The following is a 22,761-nucleotide window of genomic DNA, read 5'->3' on the forward strand; positions in this document are numbered from 1 at the left end:
TGAGACTAGTGCTCGGCTCTGAGCAGAGAAGAGAAGCAAAAACCTCACATTTCTTAAGCTAGAACCAGTGAAGAATGGAAAATCATATAATAAACTGCTTTGTACTAATTAGATATCCCTTGAAGTTCACAGGCCAGCTGTGGATGCACGTACTGAACATCTGGCAGTCAAAAACAATGAAAACATGTCAACACGAAGCTTTTGTTGTGTTCACAATTTAGTAGATTTAATAGATTTGAGTAGACATGTATCCTACTTGACCATGTACTGTATGTAACAAAAAGCACACATAATACACACACTTATATAAACTGCGAGACTGTCCCTCTGCCCCTGCTGTAATGAGAAGTCTCTCTCCAAAAGAGCCCAGGCAATTCTTCTTCATTAGGACAAAAGTATCAACATCTCTCTCTATTTATCCTAGATACTTATTCTGCAACCTTGAGAGGGCACTTGAGCAAATGTACTCTAACCAGGATTGTTGCTAATGCTGCTAATAATGTCATTACTGTGACGAGAGGAAAGCGAAGAAGCCTGATTTTACCGTCTCTCCAGGGAAGCCCGGTTTTCCTGGTGGGCCGTCAGGGCCCTGCAAAGAAAACATCCAACTCAGTTAACTCAGCTTTTTAAAATCCCCCAGAGTTAAAATGTTCCCGGCTGCCAAGCACTTCCAGCACCATCAATATTTTAGGGCGCTTTGATTTAAGGTTCTGTTGTTAGATTTGTAGTGAGAGTGTCCTCTGAAGATTCTTCAGATGTTAAAAATAGTTAATAATTACAGTCTGCTGAACAAAGCTGCTACGAAAGCTCTCATGACTTTTTCCCCTCCGCTCAGAGACTTGAGTCATTTTGTTTACCCTTGATTTCCATGGGATAGATTTGATGTGTGCAATTAGGACGCTTAAAGCCAGACATTGCTCTAAGGCAGTTTGGTATGTAAAGTAACATTATCAGCAATTCACCACGAACTTGAACTCAACAAGAGGCTCTGAAGATGTTTTATTAACCAGGGTCAACTTTGACTTTTTGAGCATGTGCTCACCTTCATTCCTGTAGACCCTTTCTCCCCCACTGGGCCATCGGGACCTCTTGGACCCTGCACAAAGAAATGTAAGTTGTCAGTTATTAATAGCTTTGAAAAACTTGCCCTTCAACAGACCTGAGGCACATGTTATTTAATACATTAAGTCAATGAATTTAGCCAGTCAATCTCCATTTTTGTCATCCCCGTTTATTGGAGCCTGGGAGGCAATTCTCTTGGTTTTATAGTGTACTATTTTTTAGCCCTCACTGGAGAGACACGATCAAAGATTGTGGCTATTTTGCAAATACTTGCCGTCTGAGAATTAGCTCCACAGTGTGCCCAATCCACACTGTGTAGACTTTGTCCCCATCTTTCCACGATCACACACAGTGGTACTGTCTGCACACTGCCGTTATTGTAAAGAAGCCTTGGGAAAAGGTCACGAATCCTGTAGCTGATTCATTCTTGCCTTTTAAATTGAACCAAACTATAAACTATCAGAAAACATTAAAGGACTGACTGTGTGTTTTGCTTTTTGTATCTCACATAAAAGTTACTTAAAAGGAGCCACAGCAAAATACAGCTCCTGCCTATACGTCTTGACATTTTAATGGCTGAATGGTAATAAGACACAAACAAGGAAAACAGTTATACCAGAATTGTGAAACGTGTGTTAAACAGAATATGAATTAAACATAATAAGCTTTCTGATCACCCAAAAAGGTAAATTATTACGTAAATGAAGCTGACCTTTTCACATGCTGCCTGTTTTTGAATCATCTGTGTTGTTATATAGACACATTAAACCTAAAAAAAAGTAATTTCTAGTTTATTTAAAACTTGTTTTGTCTATTAATGAATGACATTTGGACATGAGGGAATAATTTTACTTTTTTCCGGTGCAGTTTTTTCCAGTTCAGAAGTTATTGTCACGTGAAAAAGCAGATGATTACAGCTGATCTCAATTCACTGGATTCACTTTTAGAGGGGAAATCAAGATTGACAATATAACTTATTAAGATCAAGATGTTTTATAGCGCAGACATTTACTATCCATCTCTCCATCCATAAACAGTCTAAACTGTTTTTTCCATTCAACTTGAAGAGGCACAGGAAACAGCTGAGATAAAATGATTGAAAAGTTGCTTAAATTCAGAGTGAGATTGGATGAGGACATAGGAGACTCTGAATGACACAGTGATATGATGGTGATGTATGACTGAGGTATAACTAAACCCTCCAGAAGTGAAATTTAAAAAAATAATAAAAGGCAAGAGAAAACAAAAAGCAAGGGAGGAGAAGTAATAAAACATATTGCTTTTACCCCTACACGAGGATCACATTTTTTAAATGTGTGTCCTGTGGAATAAAGCCATTGTCTTCTTTTTCTTTTTCTCCTTTTTTCCTTTTGAACATAATATCACAACTTTAAATACAAAACTTTGGGCACAGGAAGGAGTTATTACTATTTTTTCCCCATTCCTTTTAATTGGGAATTATTTTGGACACTGCAATAGGGAGAATGGTTTTTAATCATAGAGGTCTTAATTCTATTTTCCAAAGCCTTGATGTAATTTTCAGTTATTATAGTTATTAAATATTACATTTGTGACTGCTTGTGATATTAGGGGAGCCGTGTAAAACCAATCCAGAGAATGAAACGCTTTAATTATACCACTTACTCATGTAAGATCAATTATTCATTCAGTCCAGTCATACTGCTGTGAAACCAAGGGCTATTTTCACAAAACAGAAAACTCAATTATGGAAAAGCCAGCGAACACTGGAATTATCCTGAGCTCATAGCAGGCACAGCAACGAACACACGTTTCCATGTTCAGAAACTCCAGGGTATTGTATAGTATGAAGCAAGATGTTGGGACAAGCTGCTTAGCATATTAGAATTAATGTGCTTTAGCAATACATGCTCTGATTCTACTTGTTGTTTCTATGTAGAAATATACTGTTCTTTATGTTCCCTGAAGGCTTTTTCTTCCTAAGCAAGACTTAGTCTGGTCTTTGTGCACTGTTCTTCGATGAGATTTAAATATCTGTGCACGGCTGTATTCATGTGCTCTTACAGGGTTACACACTTCTTCCAGTTATTTCAGATAAAATGTTGTTGTTGCTGCAGGGGTTTAAAACACATGCTCTCCTATACAATAAACTTGTTTTTTTTCCATCGAGAACAACAACGAGCAAATATGAAACAAGACTATAACAATCTACAGCTATGCTGGTGGCTCTGTGTGGTAATACTTTAATGCTAAAGCTGGAATGGCAACACATTCATGATGACAATGTTAACAAGCTTATGTTTGGCTGGTGCAAAGTTCACCATGTTCACCACCTTAGTTTAGGATGTTAGCATGCTAACATTTGCAAATTAGCACTGAACAGCTAAGTACAGCTGGAGCTGATGCGACTATGTTTAGTTTTGCAGGTATTTGGCAGAGTATTGGACAAATTAACATTTTCTGGGGACCATGACTGCACAGAATATCATGGCACCTCATCTGATAGCTGTTGAGATATTTCAGTTTATACCAGAGTGTTGGACCACCAGCATGGGCTCAAACTAGGATCAAAAAGTTTTTGAGTTTGTAAAATGATCTTTACAAATAATTCCAAAGTTTGTAGTTGTTAATCAACCTTTGTAAACCTGTAAAATAAATCTGCATGAGAAATACACAAGTCTGAACATGTGTAGACAATATTTGTATTTGTAGAAAAGAAAAAGAGACTGATTAACATCTGTGAACAAAAGTTATGTGTGGTGAGGTTACACAAAGACACTGTGAAAGAGGACGGGCTTTTGTGAAGAACTGTGTACAGATCTAAAGAAGAAAAGTGCATGTAGAACTCAGCGTTCCCACACTGGGTGGGAGGCTGAAGTTACAGGTACAAATCTTGACCCTGTTTTTAAACCTGAATGAGACTGAACAATGACCATTCAATGACAAAGCAGAGTTCAGTCAGAGGGCAGGTGGTTCTGTTGCCTCGAGTGTGGAAGATTTCGCTCTTCAACGACCCAAGTGGGTTTAATTATATTTGATGATGCTGCAGAAAATAATGGTAAATATTTAATGTGCATTGTATGTATTCAAACACACCTGGGACATGGAAGAGCCCTTCCTACTACATCTCCCTACTACACCTTTCAGGACCTGCGGTGGAGGTCGGTGGGGGTTTTTGATTGAATACAAATCATGGACTCGTTTGTTAACATCACTTTACAAGCTCAAAATCTTTTTGAGACCCATGATGCTAATTCCATGAACTGGTTGTAGACTGAATTGTTGTGTCATATAATTTGTTAACAGAGAGTATTCACATGTCATTTAATGGTTATATAAACTTATCGCGCAGATTTCTGTTACTTACCCTGATGCCTTTCGGTCCTCTGATGCCGATGGATCCCCGTGAACCGAGAGGCCCCTGAATGTGTGAGAAGAAATCGTCTTTGAGTTTGACTGTATCAAACTATGGAAACTAAGATACAATAGACAACTGTCTAAGTCTCAGTCTTGTCTTTATTGTAGATAAGGAACAATTGAACAATGGAACAATGTAAAGTTGAATGCAGGTACATAGAAACTGTTGGAAATATCCTTTTTCTGTCCAACCTATATTACCAGTGCTCAGCAACTGAGCTTTTTAATATGATGTTAACTGTCAAAAGGCCTTTAGTGCCTTTACAGAGGTTCGGGTCATTTATTGAGCTAATAATGGATTTTTCATTTTTTCAACAGTAACTTAACACTATCTGAAAATCTTATTTTAGTTGAACTCCAGTAGTTTAATGACCAGCTGTTTGATCTCAGAACTATTTCTTAAAATGTGATGTCTCCACATCGGAAGTTAAATACAAATGTGAAAGAGAGGAGGGAGGCGCAAGGCGATTTAAAAACAGGGGTAACAGTGTATATTTTCAGACAGTCAATCCAGGGAAAACCTTCATAGTGTTGCACTTGGTTGTACTTGGGGCAACGCTATCCAATCATTAGATTTCATAAAGTTCATAAAGGGTATAAATCCAGCTTCTCACTTTGCTGCAGTGATGTAACTGCGACATCACTGCAGAATGTGGTAATTAATGCAACACAGTACACCTACCTCTGATACTCGGTGTGGTCAGAAGTGCAACAGATTTTGTGACTATCAAAGAGAGTGCACTGAAACACTGCTTCCCGACCTGGTATTCAGTATCACACAAGGTCCGGCCGCACCGCTGCCCCGTGTAGTCTCTGGTTTACCTTCATTGCACATAAGTCTATGACAATGATAACAGTAAACTTACTGGGATCCCTTGCATTCCAGGTAGCCCCGTTTCTCCAGGTATTCCAGTGTGACCCTGATGGATACAACATCACTTAAATCTATATTATTCATCAAAGAAATCATGAATTAGCTCCTAGATATCTGACAAAACTTAATGGCCTTATATTATCTCTCTATTAGACGATTATTGTTTAATCGCTTAAATTAGTCTCTCCAAACATATCACACCCCCATCCCTTACGTATGTAGAATTGAATGCCCCATGGTACGAGAGACGGGGTCCAGACTTACTCCTTACCATCGGCCCCGGTTCACCTGGCGGCCCAGGGGCACCCGTTTTCCCTCGGTCCCCCTGAGGAACCACAAGCAACAGTTAGGGAAACATCTCACATAAGGATGTATTGCATGATTACTTACATTATCGATTAATCTGTCCGTCTGATACTTATGTAAATTAATTGATTAAGGCTTTTTAACAAAATATTTGAAAATGACTGCTAATCGCAAAATTCAGAGCCCAAATTGCTGGTTTTGTCTGACCAACAGTCCAAAACTCAAAGATATTTATTTGCGAAAAGTAGCAAATAAATGAGAAGTTGGAATCTTTTGCTTGATAAATGACAAACGATTGATTATCCAATTTGCTGTAATTGCTTATTGTTTCAGCACTAATCACAAATTCCAGCAGAACCCAATACAACAGATTAAACTGGATGTCGGACAACACCAGATGTGATGCTAGCAAAATGTGACAAATTGAGACCAAGCTAACCTTTTCTCCGGCGATGCCCATCTCTCCAAAGGGCCCAATAAAACCAGGCAGTCCCTGAAGAAGAGAAAACATTCTGTCATAACCGTTTCTTATTCCTCTTAGTTCTACTGAAGCTAAATTTCTCATTATAGGCTGCTCAGCTTTGGGGCTCTAACAAAACAGACACACACAGACACACAGTGAGCATCAAACAGAAATCAGCAGTAAGAGGGAGAAAAGCCTTTACCCTCTCGCCAAGCTTTCCGACCTCGCCAGTTATCCCGGTCTCGCCCTACAGCAAAGCAGCCAATTAGCATATCACAAACTTATTCATGCCTTTCGTTTTTAGTTCAAATCAGTCGAAATGTGCTTGGAGGCCTGTTCCCCTGTCGTAACGGAGAATTAACATCTCATTTACACATATTCAGATGATACATTATCATAAAAGAGGACCAGGGAGAGAATGTTCAGTTAAGGATGACAGTGGTTCGGCGGTGGATGAGTGACTATTAGGTCTGACCTTCGGTCCGTCTGGGCCTGTCAATCCAGGGAATCCCTGCCTCCCAGGCCTGCCCTGAACAGAAAGCAAAAATGACACATAGAAGTGTACCGCAGCTCCACACAACAAAACAATAAAGTCTCTGTATCTCCTGTAAAAGGTGCAGTCTGTGAGTCGACTGTCCCCCGAGAGGCCGCGGCACAAAAAAAGACCAACAATTCCAAAACAACAACATCCCTTTAAGAAACTTAATGATCCAGAAAACAAAAGAGCCATTTTCAGCATCAAAGCTTCTTCTTACTCACAAAAGTCATTGGGTCGTTTGTGTTTGTCTGCAGTGATCACTTGTGGGTTACACATTAGGGAAATGGCAGACTGGAGTCAACCATTTTCACTGGAAAAGCCTCCTCTATTGTTTAGCCCGGGATGACAAACACTTTTTTGGATCGAAATAGTCACTGTGGACTTTTACTTATACTGCAAAACAGTTCAAAACCATCTTTTCTGTCACTCACTAAATCAAAAGTTTGGCTTTCATGGCCTCTTTATCCACTATGATCTATGTTCAGATACTGAAAATAGAATATAAATCTACATATGGTGGAGATATTTTAAAAACAAACAAGTTACTTTTCATAACCTTTAATAGATTTTACTGCACATTTGACTTCCCTTCACACTAATAATTCATTGTTGTTAGCATTTAGCATTTTATGAAACATTCATCACTCTGACAAACAGCTATACATTCGATTTGAAACTGAAAGATAGTTGCTTTGATTTGTGTGTATTTGTGTGTGTGTGTGTGTGTGTGTGTGTGTGTGTGTGTGTGTGTGTGTGTGTGTGTGAGAGAGAGATTTTTTTATGATAGGAAAAGAGAATAACAATTTGCTGACCAATCTGGTAATATGAGTTTACAGTGTCCAATAGGAAATCTTTCAAAACACCTTAAGAACAATAGAGAGAACAGTCAGCCAACGACCTTGCTGTCTATAACAGACCATAGATTGCAAATTAGGCAAAAGCTAAGTTTAGACAGAGACACACAGTGCTTTGTGTTGAATGTATTGTGGTCTGGTGTGTATAGTAGATCCTACATGATTACGGTGTTATGGTGTCTGGAGTTGCACGGATCATCCAATCAGCACTCACCTCGAGTCCAGCGGGTCCAGCTGGCCCAACTGGTCCCTCATCACCCTGACAAGAAAATTGCCGCAAAAGGTCAGAGGAAGAAAAATGTCTTTATCTTTTGTTCATTTTCAAAATATCAACACACCAAAGTCAAACCCACCTGAAGTCCAGGTGTTCCTCTTGGACCGGGCAAACCTCTTGTCCCTTGCTTTCCCTATGGATAACAAGACTGAAAGTTGAGTGTCATTGTATTTCTCAAGTTCCACAATTCCTGTCTGAATAGTCAAATTCACTGGACTAACCTTGGGTCCTTCAGGGCCGTTTTGACCTGGTGGGCCAATGTCACCTGGAAAGCCCTGTGAAAATGATAGAAAACCTTCTGCAACCTGCTTTGTATTAACATTTTAAATACACTGATGGAGCAACATGAATATGCTAGTCAAGATATAATACTTAGTAAATATAATCCGTCCTACCTCTGGGCCAAGAGGGCCAGGTAAACCATCAGGACCCTTTTCACCAGGTTTGCCCTGAGAAATGTCACAAATGATCTCATGACAACCTCAAAATAACTTTAACCAAATTTACAATACCACATCAAAACAATCTAATATAACCCTGAAAATGAGCTACATGGAGATCTCATTTTCTTAACGCAACAGTATTCACCACATCAAATCAGCCAAATTACTGGAGCGCAGGTTAAGATCCTGATAGGAGGGACGAGAGGAATGAGGCTGCTCAGAACTGCTGCTATCACTGCTGCACCACGCAGACATCAGACAGCAGGTCAAGCAAGCAAGACAGTGGGTTTTCCCAGAAATCTCAAATCAGAATCAGAGAGCACTCAAGACATTAAGGACACTTAAGAGCACATGAGTGCCAAGTGGTGGATTAGTCTTAATGCTCAGGGAGCATTTGCAGTGGGAATTTGCCCATGGCCCTGCTCTTTGAGGGGTTGTTTGTGCTTGATTAGCTTAAATTTCTTGGACTAAAATTCTCCCACAGACTGAGATTTGCTTTTGTATACACTGGAAGATTTCCACAGAATTTTACTCAAAAGCACCAGTGACTTACTGTATCCATCTGAGCACATCACTGTGCTTTTAGATTCAAAATTCTTAGTAAAAATAGCATTCACAACTAAATTTTTAGAGAAGCTATGTCCACTCACAGCCTTCTATCACCAATCATTTATTGATCACTCAGGAAAAACAGCACAGGGCTTTACGTACTCAGGAGATACACAACCAAAAGCAGTTACACATGAAAAGAAATTCCTTCATAAAAAAATAAGTATGATCTCTATACAAATACTGCAGAGATAAACTCTGCTATCACTAATCACAGTTTAACTATGCAGTCTAATCAAAGAGATCCCCAGCTCTCTGCACTGGTGCTGGGAGCTCCCCTTAACTAAATGTAGCTTTATTTATGCTGTTATATCTTGTTCTCTGCTGGTGCTCAGTGTTTGAAAAGGGGGATAGAAAATACCTGTGGTCCAGGTTTTCCACGAGGACCCGGCAACCCAGGTGAGCCACGCATACCCTGTCACATGAAAGGCAGCACATTGTAAACAAAGCAAGACAAAAAAAGTGGGTCAAAAAACCTGCTTCGATACAGAAACACACTAAATACATTTCTACAAAAGAAAAAATAAATGGTAACTCCTAACTAACCCATGTACACAAACACAACAGTGGTGGTAGAGATCCCACTCGTCCAATCACTGGAGGCAAAATGGAGTTCAGTGTCTTGCTCAAGGACACTTTGACATGCAGATAGTAGAAGCCAGTCATCAAACTACCCATCCTACTGTCTATAAGACCTGCTCCGCCGCCTGAGCTCACCCCAACACACACATACCTTGTCCCCTTGGAATCCACACTCCCCCGGCTCTCCTGGCAAGCCAACGTCCCCCTGAGAAAACACAGAGCACAATGAAACAATAACCAGAATGTCAGCAGAAAATTATTCAGTCAACCTGTATTGATGTATTACAGCTTTGTGTGTGCTTGCGGAGAGACACTCCTGTGACATGCTGTCCAGCTTTCATGGATTTAGAAGGTTAGTGGTCTAAGAAAGACATATGCAGATCACCTTATCACCTTTCAGTCCTGGTTCCCCTAGGTTGCCTGGTACTCCCTTGGAAGCAAAAAAAAAGAAAGAAACATTAACATCTTTTTTCCATGTTAACAAGGGTTTACACTGTCAGGCTGTTTGAAGGTGTGACCATGCTGTGGAAGAGTACACAACGTTCACACAAACTTCATCCCCAAACCAGCAAAGTGTTTGACAAAGTGTCTGTGAGCAACTCACTGATACTTGGAGACATACTGGTTAAGAACAACAACTAATGAGCCAAGCCGTAGTTTTTCTGATGATCACATCAAATATCCAAACCACAGACACACACGACATATCCACATCGTTTACCTTGAGTCCCGGTGGTCCTGCGAAGCCCATAATGCCAACAGGGCCCATGTCTCCCTGTCACCAAAAACACACACACAAAACAGCTACTTACAAAACTCAATAAGCAAATAAAACTATAAAACCTAAATACATTCACATGCTCACTGTCACAGGTTCAATCACCCATAACTAGATCTGGGTATTATATAACTTGTTATATACTTGTGCCGATTGAATACCTGAGTTTCAGTGCTGAGACAATGAAGTGTATAAACATGTTTTATATGTTTTTATACACAACCCTGTTTTTTGTTTGACAAAAGAAGCCGAATGTTTCATATGTTAAACGTTTTAGTACAAGATTGTAATAAAAAATGATCTGATCAGAGATTATTTAGATGGCCTGACATTCAATCTCAGCTTTCGGCTCTTTACAGTTTTTGATACTCAGTGATATGGGCGCATTTCAGTCTCAGATGAATTTTTAGAGCTGAATGTCGATAAAGATGACAAAAGAAACTAGTAAGAATAACAAGTAAGGAATCTCTTTTTTATATATATAGCAGTTTTCAAAAACAGCAGCTACTGCTCAATCCTATTGCTTTCCAAAAGGAAGAAAAAGATACGGACTTAAGGAGAAACAAGAGAAACAAGGACACTAAATACAAACTATAAATCACAAAATATAAAGCTATACAAGCAGTGAGAAGAATACAACACTCACAATAAGACCAGGGACTCCACATGGGCCAGGAGCTCCCAGTTCACCCTAAGAGGGAGGGAGAGGAGGAAGAAGAGATGCATAAGAGATGCAACATGGATGGAGACGGATAAATATGTAGAGCTGCAGCAGACAGAAGGAAGACGCATGTCAGTGTACAGCATTTTTTCGATATTTTGTTTGTTTATTAGTTTGTTCCTCCATTGATAGGCTTAATGTGTTTCTCCACTCAGCTTAGCATAGTGAATGAGCACTTGGCACTTGACACACAGAGGCTTGTTGTCCAAACGATCTACCCCGCAGCCACACCACATGCCATGACTACATCCTCTCCAAGCTGCGCATCCAATGGAGAGATGGATGACACACAGCCCAGTGTGGCCTTCCTGTCGTCTCCTCCTTGTTTGCTATGAATGAAAGGAGATGAATCCAGCCAAATGGAACACACCCCCCCTTCCCTTCCCTCTGGAGGGAGAGGAAATGAGGCCTGGAGGAGGCTCTCGGAGGTCAGCCAATCACAATGTAACACTGACCCTGTCAATCACAAGCAGTGTGGGTCAAAGTCAAGAAAAAGAGGCGAGCGAAACTGCTGATGCTGCCCTCATATATCAGTACGGATTATGATGGTGAGTTACTAAGTGACTGCACAGATTTGCCTCACAGTCCGGCTTGTGCAACAGTAAAATCTTCCTTCTGGGAAACAAAAGTTCCAAGTAAACTTCAACTCTGTCACTTTTCAAACATAGTGCACCGGTCTGAATGGACCTGGCTTTTGTCGTCACAAGTGTATTTTTATATGAAAGCTGCTAAATAAAGTGTGGAATCTGGTGAAATCTGTCAGGTGTAATGTTGAGGACAGACATGATGAAGTTCACTGTGCCATGTGTGAGTAAAGGGTGCATGTATCTACATCGTTTCACTTACTGGGTTCCCATCAGGCCCTGGAGGTCCCCTCTCTCCAAAGTCACCAGGAAAACCCTGAACACACAAACAAACAGGACAGTCACGTAACCACAGGGGGAACTGAATTTCTATCATGACCATTTGGTCGAAACAGCCATATTAAAATGTTGAATTTATTTATATATCACATGGTTTGTCAGTGAAGTTATCACACCAAACTCAGGGGATCAACAAAGTGTTTCCCAAAACAGAAATTTGCAGAGCAAAGCCAAGCAAATCCTATCAAATGTGATCCCAGCACTTCATTCCTGGGAGACCGGCAGGAAATTCCATGGCTGAGTGTTTCTGAGCGGCCGAGTGTCTGTGTGCGTGTGTGTGTGTGTGTGTGTGTGTGTAAGAAAGTGTGTGTGTGTGTGTGTGTGTAAGAAAGTGTGTGTGTGTGTGTGTGTGTGTGTGTGTGTGTGTGTGTGTGTGTGTGTGTGTGTGTGAGTGTGTGCGCTCGCGCTGGCAGGGATTGCTCAGCAGCCCGCGAACCAAACCCCCAGGACTTGCCTAAATGGCTGAATAAAGCTGCTTGGCCCAGGAACTGCTGACTGCGTCTATTTTTTTGCTTGGTGCTCGTAATTCCATTATAGAGGCAGAACAAGAGGCGTGATGCAGCCGTGAGGCCACACGCTCAACATGTGCTTGTCAGTGTGCCAAGGTCAACATGGAACCCACTGCAACATCAAGGCTCAGCACTCGCCTACAGAAGGCGAGTGTTATAGTTAGAAAGATGACAACTTGCAGAACAGAGCAGAGATTTCTTATTCTCTGTCTGCAGACGGAAAGGAAAAGAACTAATTAAAAAATATGACGACCTCAAGAGATGGCAGAGATAGAATCTGTGTGGCAGACTTCTTATTTCGAACATTAGGCAAATGTGGATAAAGTAATAAGAGGTAATTGGTGCAACATGAACCCCACAGGAAATGTGGAAAAATTTGCTTCTCTCCAGAAATGTCAATAACTGAGCGGGTTTATCAGAAACACATGCAAGTCTTTCTTCTCATGTCGACAACAACTTTCAGTGAGGTTGGCAAGACCCCTGTCATTAGGAGATCTATCCAGCGGAGGTCCAGCCATTCACTAGGTAGATACAGACAGAATGCTACGTTTCTACTTTCCAACTATAACGCTGACACAGATGGCGGGAAGCTGTCAGATGCCACGAAATGGAAAAAAGTCTCAGAACTTGCTTTTTTGTGGTTCAAACTGTTTTAGTCTTTATGACGTGAATCATATTGTGGGATCTCTTGTTTGTCTCTGTTATTCTGCTTTTCTGCTGACTCAGCACAGAAAAAAAAACAAAAAACTTCTTACACAAAGTGACTGACCTCACTTTTCACCACAGAGGAAGAGAAAAGGCTTGCTCATGACTTGGCTATTACAAGCATACTTTTGGACCTCAGTCATGGTCACTGACCATTACTTCATAATAATACATAAAAAATAAAAAAAACCATGTACAACCAGACTGAGCCTGGGAAAATCTGATTTACACAAGCGGTTATGTGCAGTATTAATGTTTTCCATGTAAGCCTGGAAGGATGGGAAATTTACTTCCAGGCGCCAATGACGATAGACTTCCCTGGTCTGTGGGTAGAGACTCCAGATAGCCAAACCCACAACTGACACATCACATTATGATATCAGTCTAATTCAAAACAAGCCCGGTAATAAGCACACTGTATAACATACTGTATGATGTTTCCTAATCAACTTCGGGCAGAGAAAATTAGTCATACAAGATTTATAAATGAGCAGGCGCTGACTTTAATATGAGGCCAGTATCTTCTGATTTTAAAAAAAGGGAATATATTAAATATAATCTGCTGACACGTGTTTTCCCACTAGATTCAGTTACACTGTATAGGGTGAATATTCCTCTCGTTACAACAATCCCTAAAATAATCCCCTAGCATCATTGTGCCAGTGTGGAGGTTACCACAGCTTTTCTTCACAGATTTACGACTAAGGTCAGGAGGGGCTTCACAGAGAACGAGAGTCCCTGTCAGAGTAATGGTCATTTAATACCCTTTAAAAGTAGCACTGCAATACAGTAAGAGTCCATAGATCAAGACACAACATCCTCACTTTCATAAGGCTGCATTAACAATGTTGTCTGAGAAGTATGTTGAGAGAAAACTTTACCGGCCTACCCATCTTGCCCTTCTTCCCATGAACGCCAGGAATTCCCTGGAAACAGGAAAGAAAACAGAGTTGGGGAGACAGACAGAGAAAAATGGATAAGGAACTAAAGGAGAGCTAGAAATGCATGATGTAAAAACATAAAAATGATTAGATGATAAGACTGAATGGCTTCAGCCAGACTAGCAGCCGTGTGGAGCCGTGGTGCTCTGCAAACAATGGAGAAACAACTTTTCTGTTCTTACCACTAGTGGGGCAAAAGTGTACATATAGAACATGTACAGACGTTTCAGACGCGTCAGGTTCAAGTTCTTCATTGTGGCTCGGTTTTCATCAGATTAAAGTGTATTGAGGCTACACTAGCATGCTAATTGGCATACAACAGTCAATATGAAACCTTAGCCTGTTAGCTCCAAAGCATTATTCTCAAAGCACCGCTGGTGTAGACAGAATTTGTTTATTGATGAATATTCTGTCATAGTGGACATTTTGTTTTTATTGGCACTAGATGAAAAGTCAATTCCTTGACTTGGAACATGGGATTCATGCTCTAAGGACCATGCTCCAAATCCATCCCAATGTTCATGACATGTTTTAGTGTTGGATCAGCTGAGCAGACTGACTGACGCACTGAAAGGCCAACAGGACCGTAATGCCACTTGGCTAGGGCGACCGACTAAAAACGAAAAACAGATTCCAAATTACTTCCCAGGAGATTTGGTGCCAATTATTTCATCCACTGCCCTGGAGGGTCATATTGAGCCCTGGCTGAGTTTAAGTACATTTAAATCCACCTCCTACATTATAACCTTATCCAGGACAGTGGAGAGGTTGGGGTGCAGGTTTCCGTTTGATCCGATACTGTATAAGGCAGCTTGCTTTGAGCTTCTGAAAGTGATTTGATGATGTGTGTCTGGAGTACTTGAAGGAATTAAATCTATTTCTATTTCATGATTTTGGCCCGTGGACAGTCATATAATGCAACCCAGTAGGCATTTGCTCCCAAAGCCACGAATACTCACTCTTTCGCCATCAGGACCAGGGAGGCCAAAAAGCCCAGGGATGCCAATGTGTCCCTGGGGAGATGAATAAAAGATGGGAGCGGAGGAACAGATGCAAAGATAGACAGAGAAGCAAAAGAAGGTGGACAAGAGGTCACAATGAGACTGAGCAGAGAAGATGGAGATGGACAGTAGAACTGTTCGATGTCAACAACACCAACACGTGTCTAAAAATATCTACAAAGAATTGAGCTGCGAGGCTTTGATGTGTTACAGCACCGAAGGCTCTTTTTTTTTTTTTGCTACAGTGGAGAGTGGTCTAGAAGAGCCAAGCCTTGAGGCAAGTGTATATGCCCATGGACTGCATGGTGCTGGCTTCCACGATGTAGTCCAAGGGCACATACCCTCACATCAGGGATCTCTGAAGATCTCTCTGCCGTACCTGCTCAGAAGAAGAAGAGGAGAGAACTGGCGAAAAGGGCAGCGGGAGGAATTACAAAGACATGACATGAGCACCAGCATTGTGGCTGCACTCGGCAGCAGAGCAATAGTTTTATGATATTTGCCCAACGTTAACGAGAACAGCAAGTTTGGAGAGGATTTAAAGATGGCCACAGTTAATTATTCCTACAGTAGTTTAAATCTGCACCAACATAACCATCTGTCACGGTCATCACGGCGTTAACAGGGGCAGACGAGTGGCGTTTATGACATTGGTCTCTTTATAAACCCGCACTGGTTAGGTAATTCAATGAGCACGCTTTTCACAGTTCATTTCAAACGTTCAACACATCTGCTGTAGTGAGAAGAAACATGATTCTCATCACATCTGTATTTTTCCAGCATTTACTTACCCTGACTCCCTTTGGCCCCATTTTCCCTATAGGCCCAGGAAAACCCTGCATGTAACAGACGACAAAACACATTTCAAACAGTGGCAGAACTTCAGTCTAACCGGGTTAAACATTCTCACATCTTGATGATAAGCATCAGCTTTATCCGGACTTTTGAATCCTTTTTAAAAATCCTAATTCACATCTTGGCTGACATTTACAGTGTTAATATTTCAGCAGTGTTCACATCAATTTCTCAGAGACACTGCCAGCAAATCCACCAGTGCAGAAAATATCCCCCGTTCAACTATAAAGATCAACTCACAGCTCAGGAGCTCTCCCCACAGCAAAATGCAGCATCTTGACATAGACCTACAGCCCCCAATGATTCACAGCGTACAGATGGTAGGGGGTGCTAAAGCCTAATCCATCACACGCCACTAAGTGTCTATAGGGATCGGAGTCCTGACATAGTAAGTGCGCTGCAGCGCCGAGGCAAACGCAGAGACCCGTGCCTGAACTCGACGTTATCATAAACATTCAGACAGCGCAAGTGAGTAAGCAGTTGTCCAGCTGTTTTTGAAGTTCAAATTTGCTTAAAGCTAGGAGGAAACAGATTCTAAATGCAGAGAAACCCCTAATGTTTCCCAGCTTTGACTTCTTAGAGTTAAACACTATTCCTCGAAGTGAGGCAAGGGCTGACGCTGACAGCTAGGACGGAGAAAGGAGGTTTATTTGTACCCGGGGAGCTGTGGCATTAGTCACACTTTTATTACCCTTTCTTTCTTCGGGGTATTGCTTCCTATGGAACCTTTTTGACATTTTATTTCCTCGCTGGACCAGGGGGGCGGACAGCCGTGGCTGAAATTCCACCACGGGTGCTTCTATAGTTTAGAGCTGTTGTCGCTCTTTCTGGGGCATTTTTCCTTTCATTCAGCTGCTATAAACTTTTTATTTGGATTTACCAAATTAGGTTTTTGGAGGCTGATGCTGAGACGCCGATGGCTGAGAATTTTTTTTTCTTTCGCCAGCATCCAATATCTTTAAATGTGATTATTTTCTAGCTACAGAAAACACACAAGGATTCAGTGTTTCCCCTATAATTCCCTTTTCATTCATCAACCTGACAGTAAGCAAACATTACTAGCTCAAATTTGATTTATTAAAGAGGTCAAAATCACCCCAATTTTCAAAAAGCTCAATTCACAATAGAGGTGATATCCTAGCCTCCAGTTATTGTTTTTTCCTTTTTGTGTGTGTGTGTGTTTCTAAGTGTGTGTATGTGTGTGGCCCTGTTCAACCAGCACCGCAACACTAGATTTACTGCACCTGCCTGCCAGGATAGCCTTTGGCCCCAGGGCTTCCATCATCTCCCCGTTCACCCTGTGGAGAGAGGGACAGAACAGAGATCAGCTCTGGAGGACGGCAAGAGACTAAAAGAGGGAAAAAGGATGGAAGAAAGGACTGGAATGATGGATGGAAGGAAGGACGCAGAACTCTTCTTTTCATGCACACGTGGTTTCTGTTGGAGCCTCACTGATTGCAATGATACATAGTTAAGAAAGATGGTAGTAAAATGAGAGTAAGCTCTGTATTTATGAAGTGATAAACAACGGTCGGTTGGTCCTATGGAAGAATTTAAATCTCTCAGCTTCTCAATAAAGACCTTTTGTTTAGTCGAGTCGGTGTTCCCCATGTTGCCAGAAAGCGCTATTATGATGTGGTCAAGCCACACGCTGTTAAGATGACTGCGAGTACAGTTTCGCCTTAATATGTTTATCCTCATCAACGCACAGTATAACTCATGAGTCACTTCTTCCTTGGGGTAAGACCAAACCAAATGCATCTCATCGAGAGGAATGTTTCATTCTACATGTATGGGAAGAGTGAAACAGGATTAGCTAGTGAAGGCATGCAAGAAATTACAGGCTTTTCATAGAATATATTTAAAGCCTACCACGTTCATTATACACTGGCAATTGTTATGTTTCTGCATATATAGTTTCCAGAAAACACAGATCAGACCAACATGTTGTGTGTATTATTAAAAGTGATATGAGAATTCTTGTAAATGGCCACAAAGACATAGTCGTCACAGTAGCAGCTGTAGTGTTTGTAGAGGTAATAGAAGCAGTAGGTATTATGACAGTATACACTTTGTGCTTTATTAGGTCGACCTGTATAATCTAATGCAGTCCAATACAACAGGCTCTGCAATATCATCCATCTTTACCAAGCTCGTAATGTTTTGTTTTTGTTTGACAGGGATGTGTAAATTCAATTATAAGTTTATTATCTAGGCCATGGTTAAAGGTGGTGTTGGACTGGACGGCATTATATTGAGAGTTGTTTCTATTCTGCCTATTTATACGCATGCACAATATTAGACAACGCCTCTCAACACAATCCAATCCATTACCTAACTTTATCAAATGGCACGTTTAATTATTTGACCCGGGACTGGGACTCCTTTAAAGGTACCCTGTGGAGTTTTTAAATCACTGGGCATCATGTTCAATGTCCCTGTTTACTGCCACAAGGAGGCACACAAGCATACAGGTGACGCTACACGCATTCCTGGTGACTGCAGAGGACAATATTTCAAATATGTAGTCCATGCAAGCCACGCTATCCCACTGATCAACAGTTGGTGGCAGTAACACATTAATAAACGTAGCATGCGCCAGCAAAAGGCAGGATAGAAGACTGCTAGCCAATGTAAAAATGGATGTTTCGGTATAATGTAAGGAAGGAAATGCAATTAACCCGTTTGTTAGGCCTCATTTTGGTAGGACTCACTGAAACTAAGCCTAGTGTCTGTTTACAAATAATCTTCACAGGATGCCTTTAACTAATGCACAAGTTCCACCAAATTAATAATCAATCAGGAGTGTCTATAGCAACATAGTAAAATCACTCTGGCACAAGATGTCGCCAGTTATCTTCATTGGTCTAGAAAACAACCAAATCAACTGCACTAACAAAAGTAACAGACCTCGAGGTCAACAGGTCTACGTGTTAAACCATGTGCTATTGTAATAATTTTCCAAAGAAATGAGTGCATGATTTCAAGAGAATACCGGAGGAGACATGAAAGCCTTTTTTTTCCTTCCTTGTGACACAGCACAGTCTTTTCAAAGACAGTACACAGGATTTGAACCAGGAAGGAGGGAAAAGAGGAGGAGGAGGAGGAGGAGGAGGAGGAGGAGGAGGAGGAATGACCTAGGGTGTCCAAACTATTTAGCCCACTTGCATCTCTGCCAAAAATCTCTCACTCCCTTTTCCCGCCAAGAGTCCCGAACGACTAATGTGTAATGTCTCTACTCTCTAGCCGTAATCCCCTCCCACCCATCACCCCTCTTTTTGAAAGTCCTGATGTCTCTGTGTTAATATTCTCTCTCTCTGTCATTCCCTCCCTTTCTTCTCTTTTGTAACTATAAATGGAAAGACATGCTGGAGTCGTATGGGATCTGTCTCTGCAGACTCATAGCTCTTCCCTTCAATGAGTAAACATACATTGACATGCAGCCTAACACACTGCAGCCATCAGACACACAAACAGCATGCGGTGGGTTTAGACAGCACGATAAGACTTCAAAGAGACGGGGGAGGGATTGTGTCAAAAGAACCAAAGTAATCACATTTCAGTTGTTTTCAGTTGGCACGTTTAGAAAATCCTCTTTGGTTGCCTCATGATTGTTTTTAATCCCTATGATAAAATTCACACTCAGACCTCAGACACTGTTGATCAAATGTTTAAAAAGGGAGAAATGGTGCATCACGCCTCAGAGTCTACTGTTTGTTTTTTTCAAAATGGTATGAACTGCATTATAGTAATCTCCCTGTTGCACTCATTGACCTAAGGGGACGCTACTATTACAGACATTAGAGTGACATTACACCTTGACAGTAGACTTGTGAAGATATGGAGAAAGAAATTCTACATTTTTTTTATGTTATCAATGAGAGACAATCTGTGATATACATCAAACTGAATCTGTGAATACAGAGGAATAAATTACTCACAGGTTCACCTGGGAGACCAGAGGGACCAGGATGCCCTTTTTGTCCCTGTTGATAGAAAAACAATGAGTTAGAGATTTGCACATCCAACAATAAGACCAACTGAAAATACTATGGCATCTTATCGCATTTAAATTCTGATCACAAACCCACAGGGAAGTACAATGCTAAATGATGCACTGTGGAGAAAGAGATTATGTCAGTCTTGGGGAGAAAATATTAAGTCAACGGTCAAATTTAATCTAATTTTTGTTGTTTATCACCTTGTGCTCAAGAGCATCTCAGTTAACACCACAGGGACTGGATTTATGTGGAAGGATTTTCCAGTTGCTTTAGAGAGGACTTGACTTTGTTTCCATATAAAAAGTTCAATAAAATAACTTATTTTCACCCTGAAGGTTTAGTTTAAAAGGCTCCACAGCAAAGACAACCTTAAAGCTGTGAAACTAAACGACCACTCCTCAGCTATTTAACATTTAACCCTGAAGAAAATGCCTCTTTATGATTTCTAAACAAGCCCAATGCAGTTTTCATATATTGCCGTAGCACAGCCGCTTTGCTATGAGTTTGTCTAATAACTGCCACCACTAAACTGATAAAACTATTCAGAATAATCTTGCATTAATTAAACCAGTAAACCAATTAGACAGTAACAAGTAAAACCCAAAAGGGTAATTAATAGTCACCTTCATGCCCTGTGGTCTCAAATGAGCATGCCAGCCGGTTGCAAAATGTATTAATCTTCTTCCAATCAAAGCCTACAGTAGATAGAGTCATGTGAAGTTATCTCTGAGGGAAGAACACGTCTATCCCTTCAAGTGTGAAGTCATTAGCCACCAGCTGTGTCAGCCTCTCGGCAGCAGGACAAGTAAACCACAGGGAGCCAGAGGCTGATGTAAAAAAAACGGTATCACTGTAAACAAACAATTCACCATCAAGAGAGCCATACAAAGGACTCTCAAGCCTGCCGCCAGAGTGTGTACATGAGGATTAAAATCTCCTTCTGCAAACGTCTTGTGAGATATTTGGTAGTAGTGATATAAAGCAGGGCTCAACTTTAATGGCTGGTTCACTGAGTTTATGCAGTGTGTGATGTATGATGCTCACAAGGAAGGGGAATAGCACTAAATTTAAGAATTTTTATCATGATCAGGCTGATTTCTGTACTAAGATCGGCCTCTTTTTGTGCTGCTATTCAGGTTGCTGAGATTAGATTAAATTCATGTGAAAAATAAACCAAGAATGACCAGTTTTTTCATAAATGGCACAATGTTAAATCTGTGAAACATCATTCACAATGCAAGGTGATTCTACCACATGCGAATAAAATCTCTTAAAATTGGACCACAGCCAATTAATCTTTTATTTTCAACTTTAAATGTGTACTTATCCACTTTCTTTCTCATATCTGTCTGTTAAATATGACAGGAGACGTTAAGCTTAGTTTAGCTTAGCTTATCTTAGCTTAGCACAAAGACTAGAAACAGAGAAAACAGCTAGCATGGTTCTTCCAAAGTTTTACAACTTCACCTACCAAGATCATTTTTAGAAGTTAGCACTTTATATCTGGTTTGATTCAACACATATAAAAATAAAAGTAAAAAAAGTAAAAATAACAATTTATGTTTTTACTGGGAACTGTGTGCAGGACTATCACTTAGTCAATGCAGTGACTTCCAGTTTCCCCTGTTTGCTATATGCTAAACAGGGGATGTATGCTAGCCTAAGGTGATCGTCTCCTGGCTGTATCTTCATATTCACTGCACAAAGATAAGAATGATATCCACTTAATGTTCTGCAAGGAAGCAAATAAATGTATGTGGAAGTATTCCTTTAAACATTCACTGGTGCTCTTTAATCTGTTAAAGCCACATTTTTCTCCCCATTTAACACTTCATTTAGACTTTCTGGTGCTTACAGTCAATAAAATATTAAAACCTAAGACACTATGTTCTTCAAATGAGAATTTTCTATAGCAGACGTGTATGTCTTGTGAATCATTTAGCACACATTTTGCAGGAATGGAGCCTGACATGACTGTTGTCTTTGGAAACTTTGGATACTTGATTAGAATTTAAAATGAGGTTTTGTGGGTTTGAAAACCATTTTGGCTGCACAACAGGAGTTAACATTGATGGACCCACTGGTGGGTCAAGCAGAGCTGAGGGGCTGAGGCAGAGTGAAACTGGCATGCCTGAAACTGTTAAGTAAAATCATGCTGGCAGCCTGACATCCCATGTTGATCAAAAGGCTGATATCAGTCCAGCACATCATCCTAACTCTGGAAAGTAGATTAATAACACACCATTGGAACAGTTCAAGTGAATATATCACAGTTATCCCGCAGCTACAAACCAATCAACTGAGACTCACGTCTGTGACATCATCATGATGGGAAACCTGATCCTTAAATCATCAGCACAAAGCTACATTTGAGCATCCACCGAAGTATGTAACAGAGATGAAAAACACCCATTGATGTTTTACAAATGCTCAGAGCTCGGGGCTGAGTTCAATAAAAAAGTGCTTACAAAGAAAGAAAGAAATAAACACACTCTAAAGGCAACTATTTTTTTTCTGATTCAAATTTTCAGTCACATCCCCTGCAGCTTTTGGACACGGAGCGAAGCCAGATGCTGCTCCATTGGCCGGCGCAATTCTATCAGACACTGTTGTACTGTTCTGTCAAACTCCTGATTATTTGTCTATTTATCTGCAGAAAGACAGTTCGCTTCAAGTATGAAATATCTGACAGGATTTTTTGGGAGTAGATGAGTGTCCTGCAGGAGCCAAAGTGCTGCAGCCACGAAGGGACAAAAGAATGTGTCTGGGCCTTGCAGCAAAGCCAGTACAGCTGACTACAGTAAAAGAAAAGGAGAAGAGGTATGTCCCTGAAGTGCGTTATCATATATGGGCTCAAAAACAGCTTTCACAGTTCTGTAAATCCATTGTGTGACACAAAGTTGGCAAAGGATCACATTCTCCATTA

The 22,761-nt window shown here is 40.7% G+C and overlaps 1 protein-coding gene across 2 annotated transcripts in view; it reads right to left on the bottom strand.

Annotated features, from left to right (window-relative positions):
- Window positions 1-22,761, bottom strand: part of col27a1b (collagen, type XXVII, alpha 1b) — a 64,332-nt gene that overhangs the window by 18,097 nt on the left and 23,474 nt on the right. For both annotated transcript variants that reach the window (XM_087176877.1, XM_023417112.2), the window contains exons 8-30: window positions 19,776-19,820; window positions 17,079-17,132; window positions 15,771-15,815; window positions 14,938-14,991; window positions 13,919-13,963; window positions 11,747-11,800; window positions 10,826-10,870; window positions 10,123-10,176; window positions 9,787-9,831; window positions 9,553-9,606; window positions 9,181-9,234; window positions 8,163-8,216; window positions 7,989-8,042; window positions 7,847-7,900; window positions 7,708-7,752; window positions 6,577-6,630; window positions 6,304-6,348; window positions 6,078-6,131; window positions 5,604-5,657; window positions 5,325-5,378; window positions 4,409-4,462; window positions 1,043-1,096; window positions 545-589 (exon numbers count right to left, since the gene is read on the bottom strand). In XM_087176877.1, the coding sequence (XP_087033003.1) occupies window positions 545-589; window positions 1,043-1,096; window positions 4,409-4,462; window positions 5,325-5,378; window positions 5,604-5,657; window positions 6,078-6,131; window positions 6,304-6,348; window positions 6,577-6,630; window positions 7,708-7,752; window positions 7,847-7,900; window positions 7,989-8,042; window positions 8,163-8,216; window positions 9,181-9,234; window positions 9,553-9,606; window positions 9,787-9,831; window positions 10,123-10,176; window positions 10,826-10,870; window positions 11,747-11,800; window positions 13,919-13,963; window positions 14,938-14,991; window positions 15,771-15,815; window positions 17,079-17,132; window positions 19,776-19,820 (1,170 nt within the window). The remainder of the gene's footprint in view (window positions 1-544; window positions 590-1,042; window positions 1,097-4,408; window positions 4,463-5,324; window positions 5,379-5,603; window positions 5,658-6,077; window positions 6,132-6,303; window positions 6,349-6,576; window positions 6,631-7,707; window positions 7,753-7,846; window positions 7,901-7,988; window positions 8,043-8,162; window positions 8,217-9,180; window positions 9,235-9,552; window positions 9,607-9,786; window positions 9,832-10,122; window positions 10,177-10,825; window positions 10,871-11,746; window positions 11,801-13,918; window positions 13,964-14,937; window positions 14,992-15,770; window positions 15,816-17,078; window positions 17,133-19,775; window positions 19,821-22,761) is intronic.

This window comes from Seriola lalandi, unplaced genomic scaffold (genome assembly GCF_002814215.2).
Source record: "Seriola lalandi dorsalis isolate HSWRI2012SDOR001 ecotype SW California unplaced genomic scaffold, Sedor1 jcf7180002054572, whole genome shotgun sequence".
Lineage (NCBI taxonomy): Eukaryota > Metazoa > Chordata > Actinopteri > Carangiformes > Carangidae > Seriola > Seriola lalandi.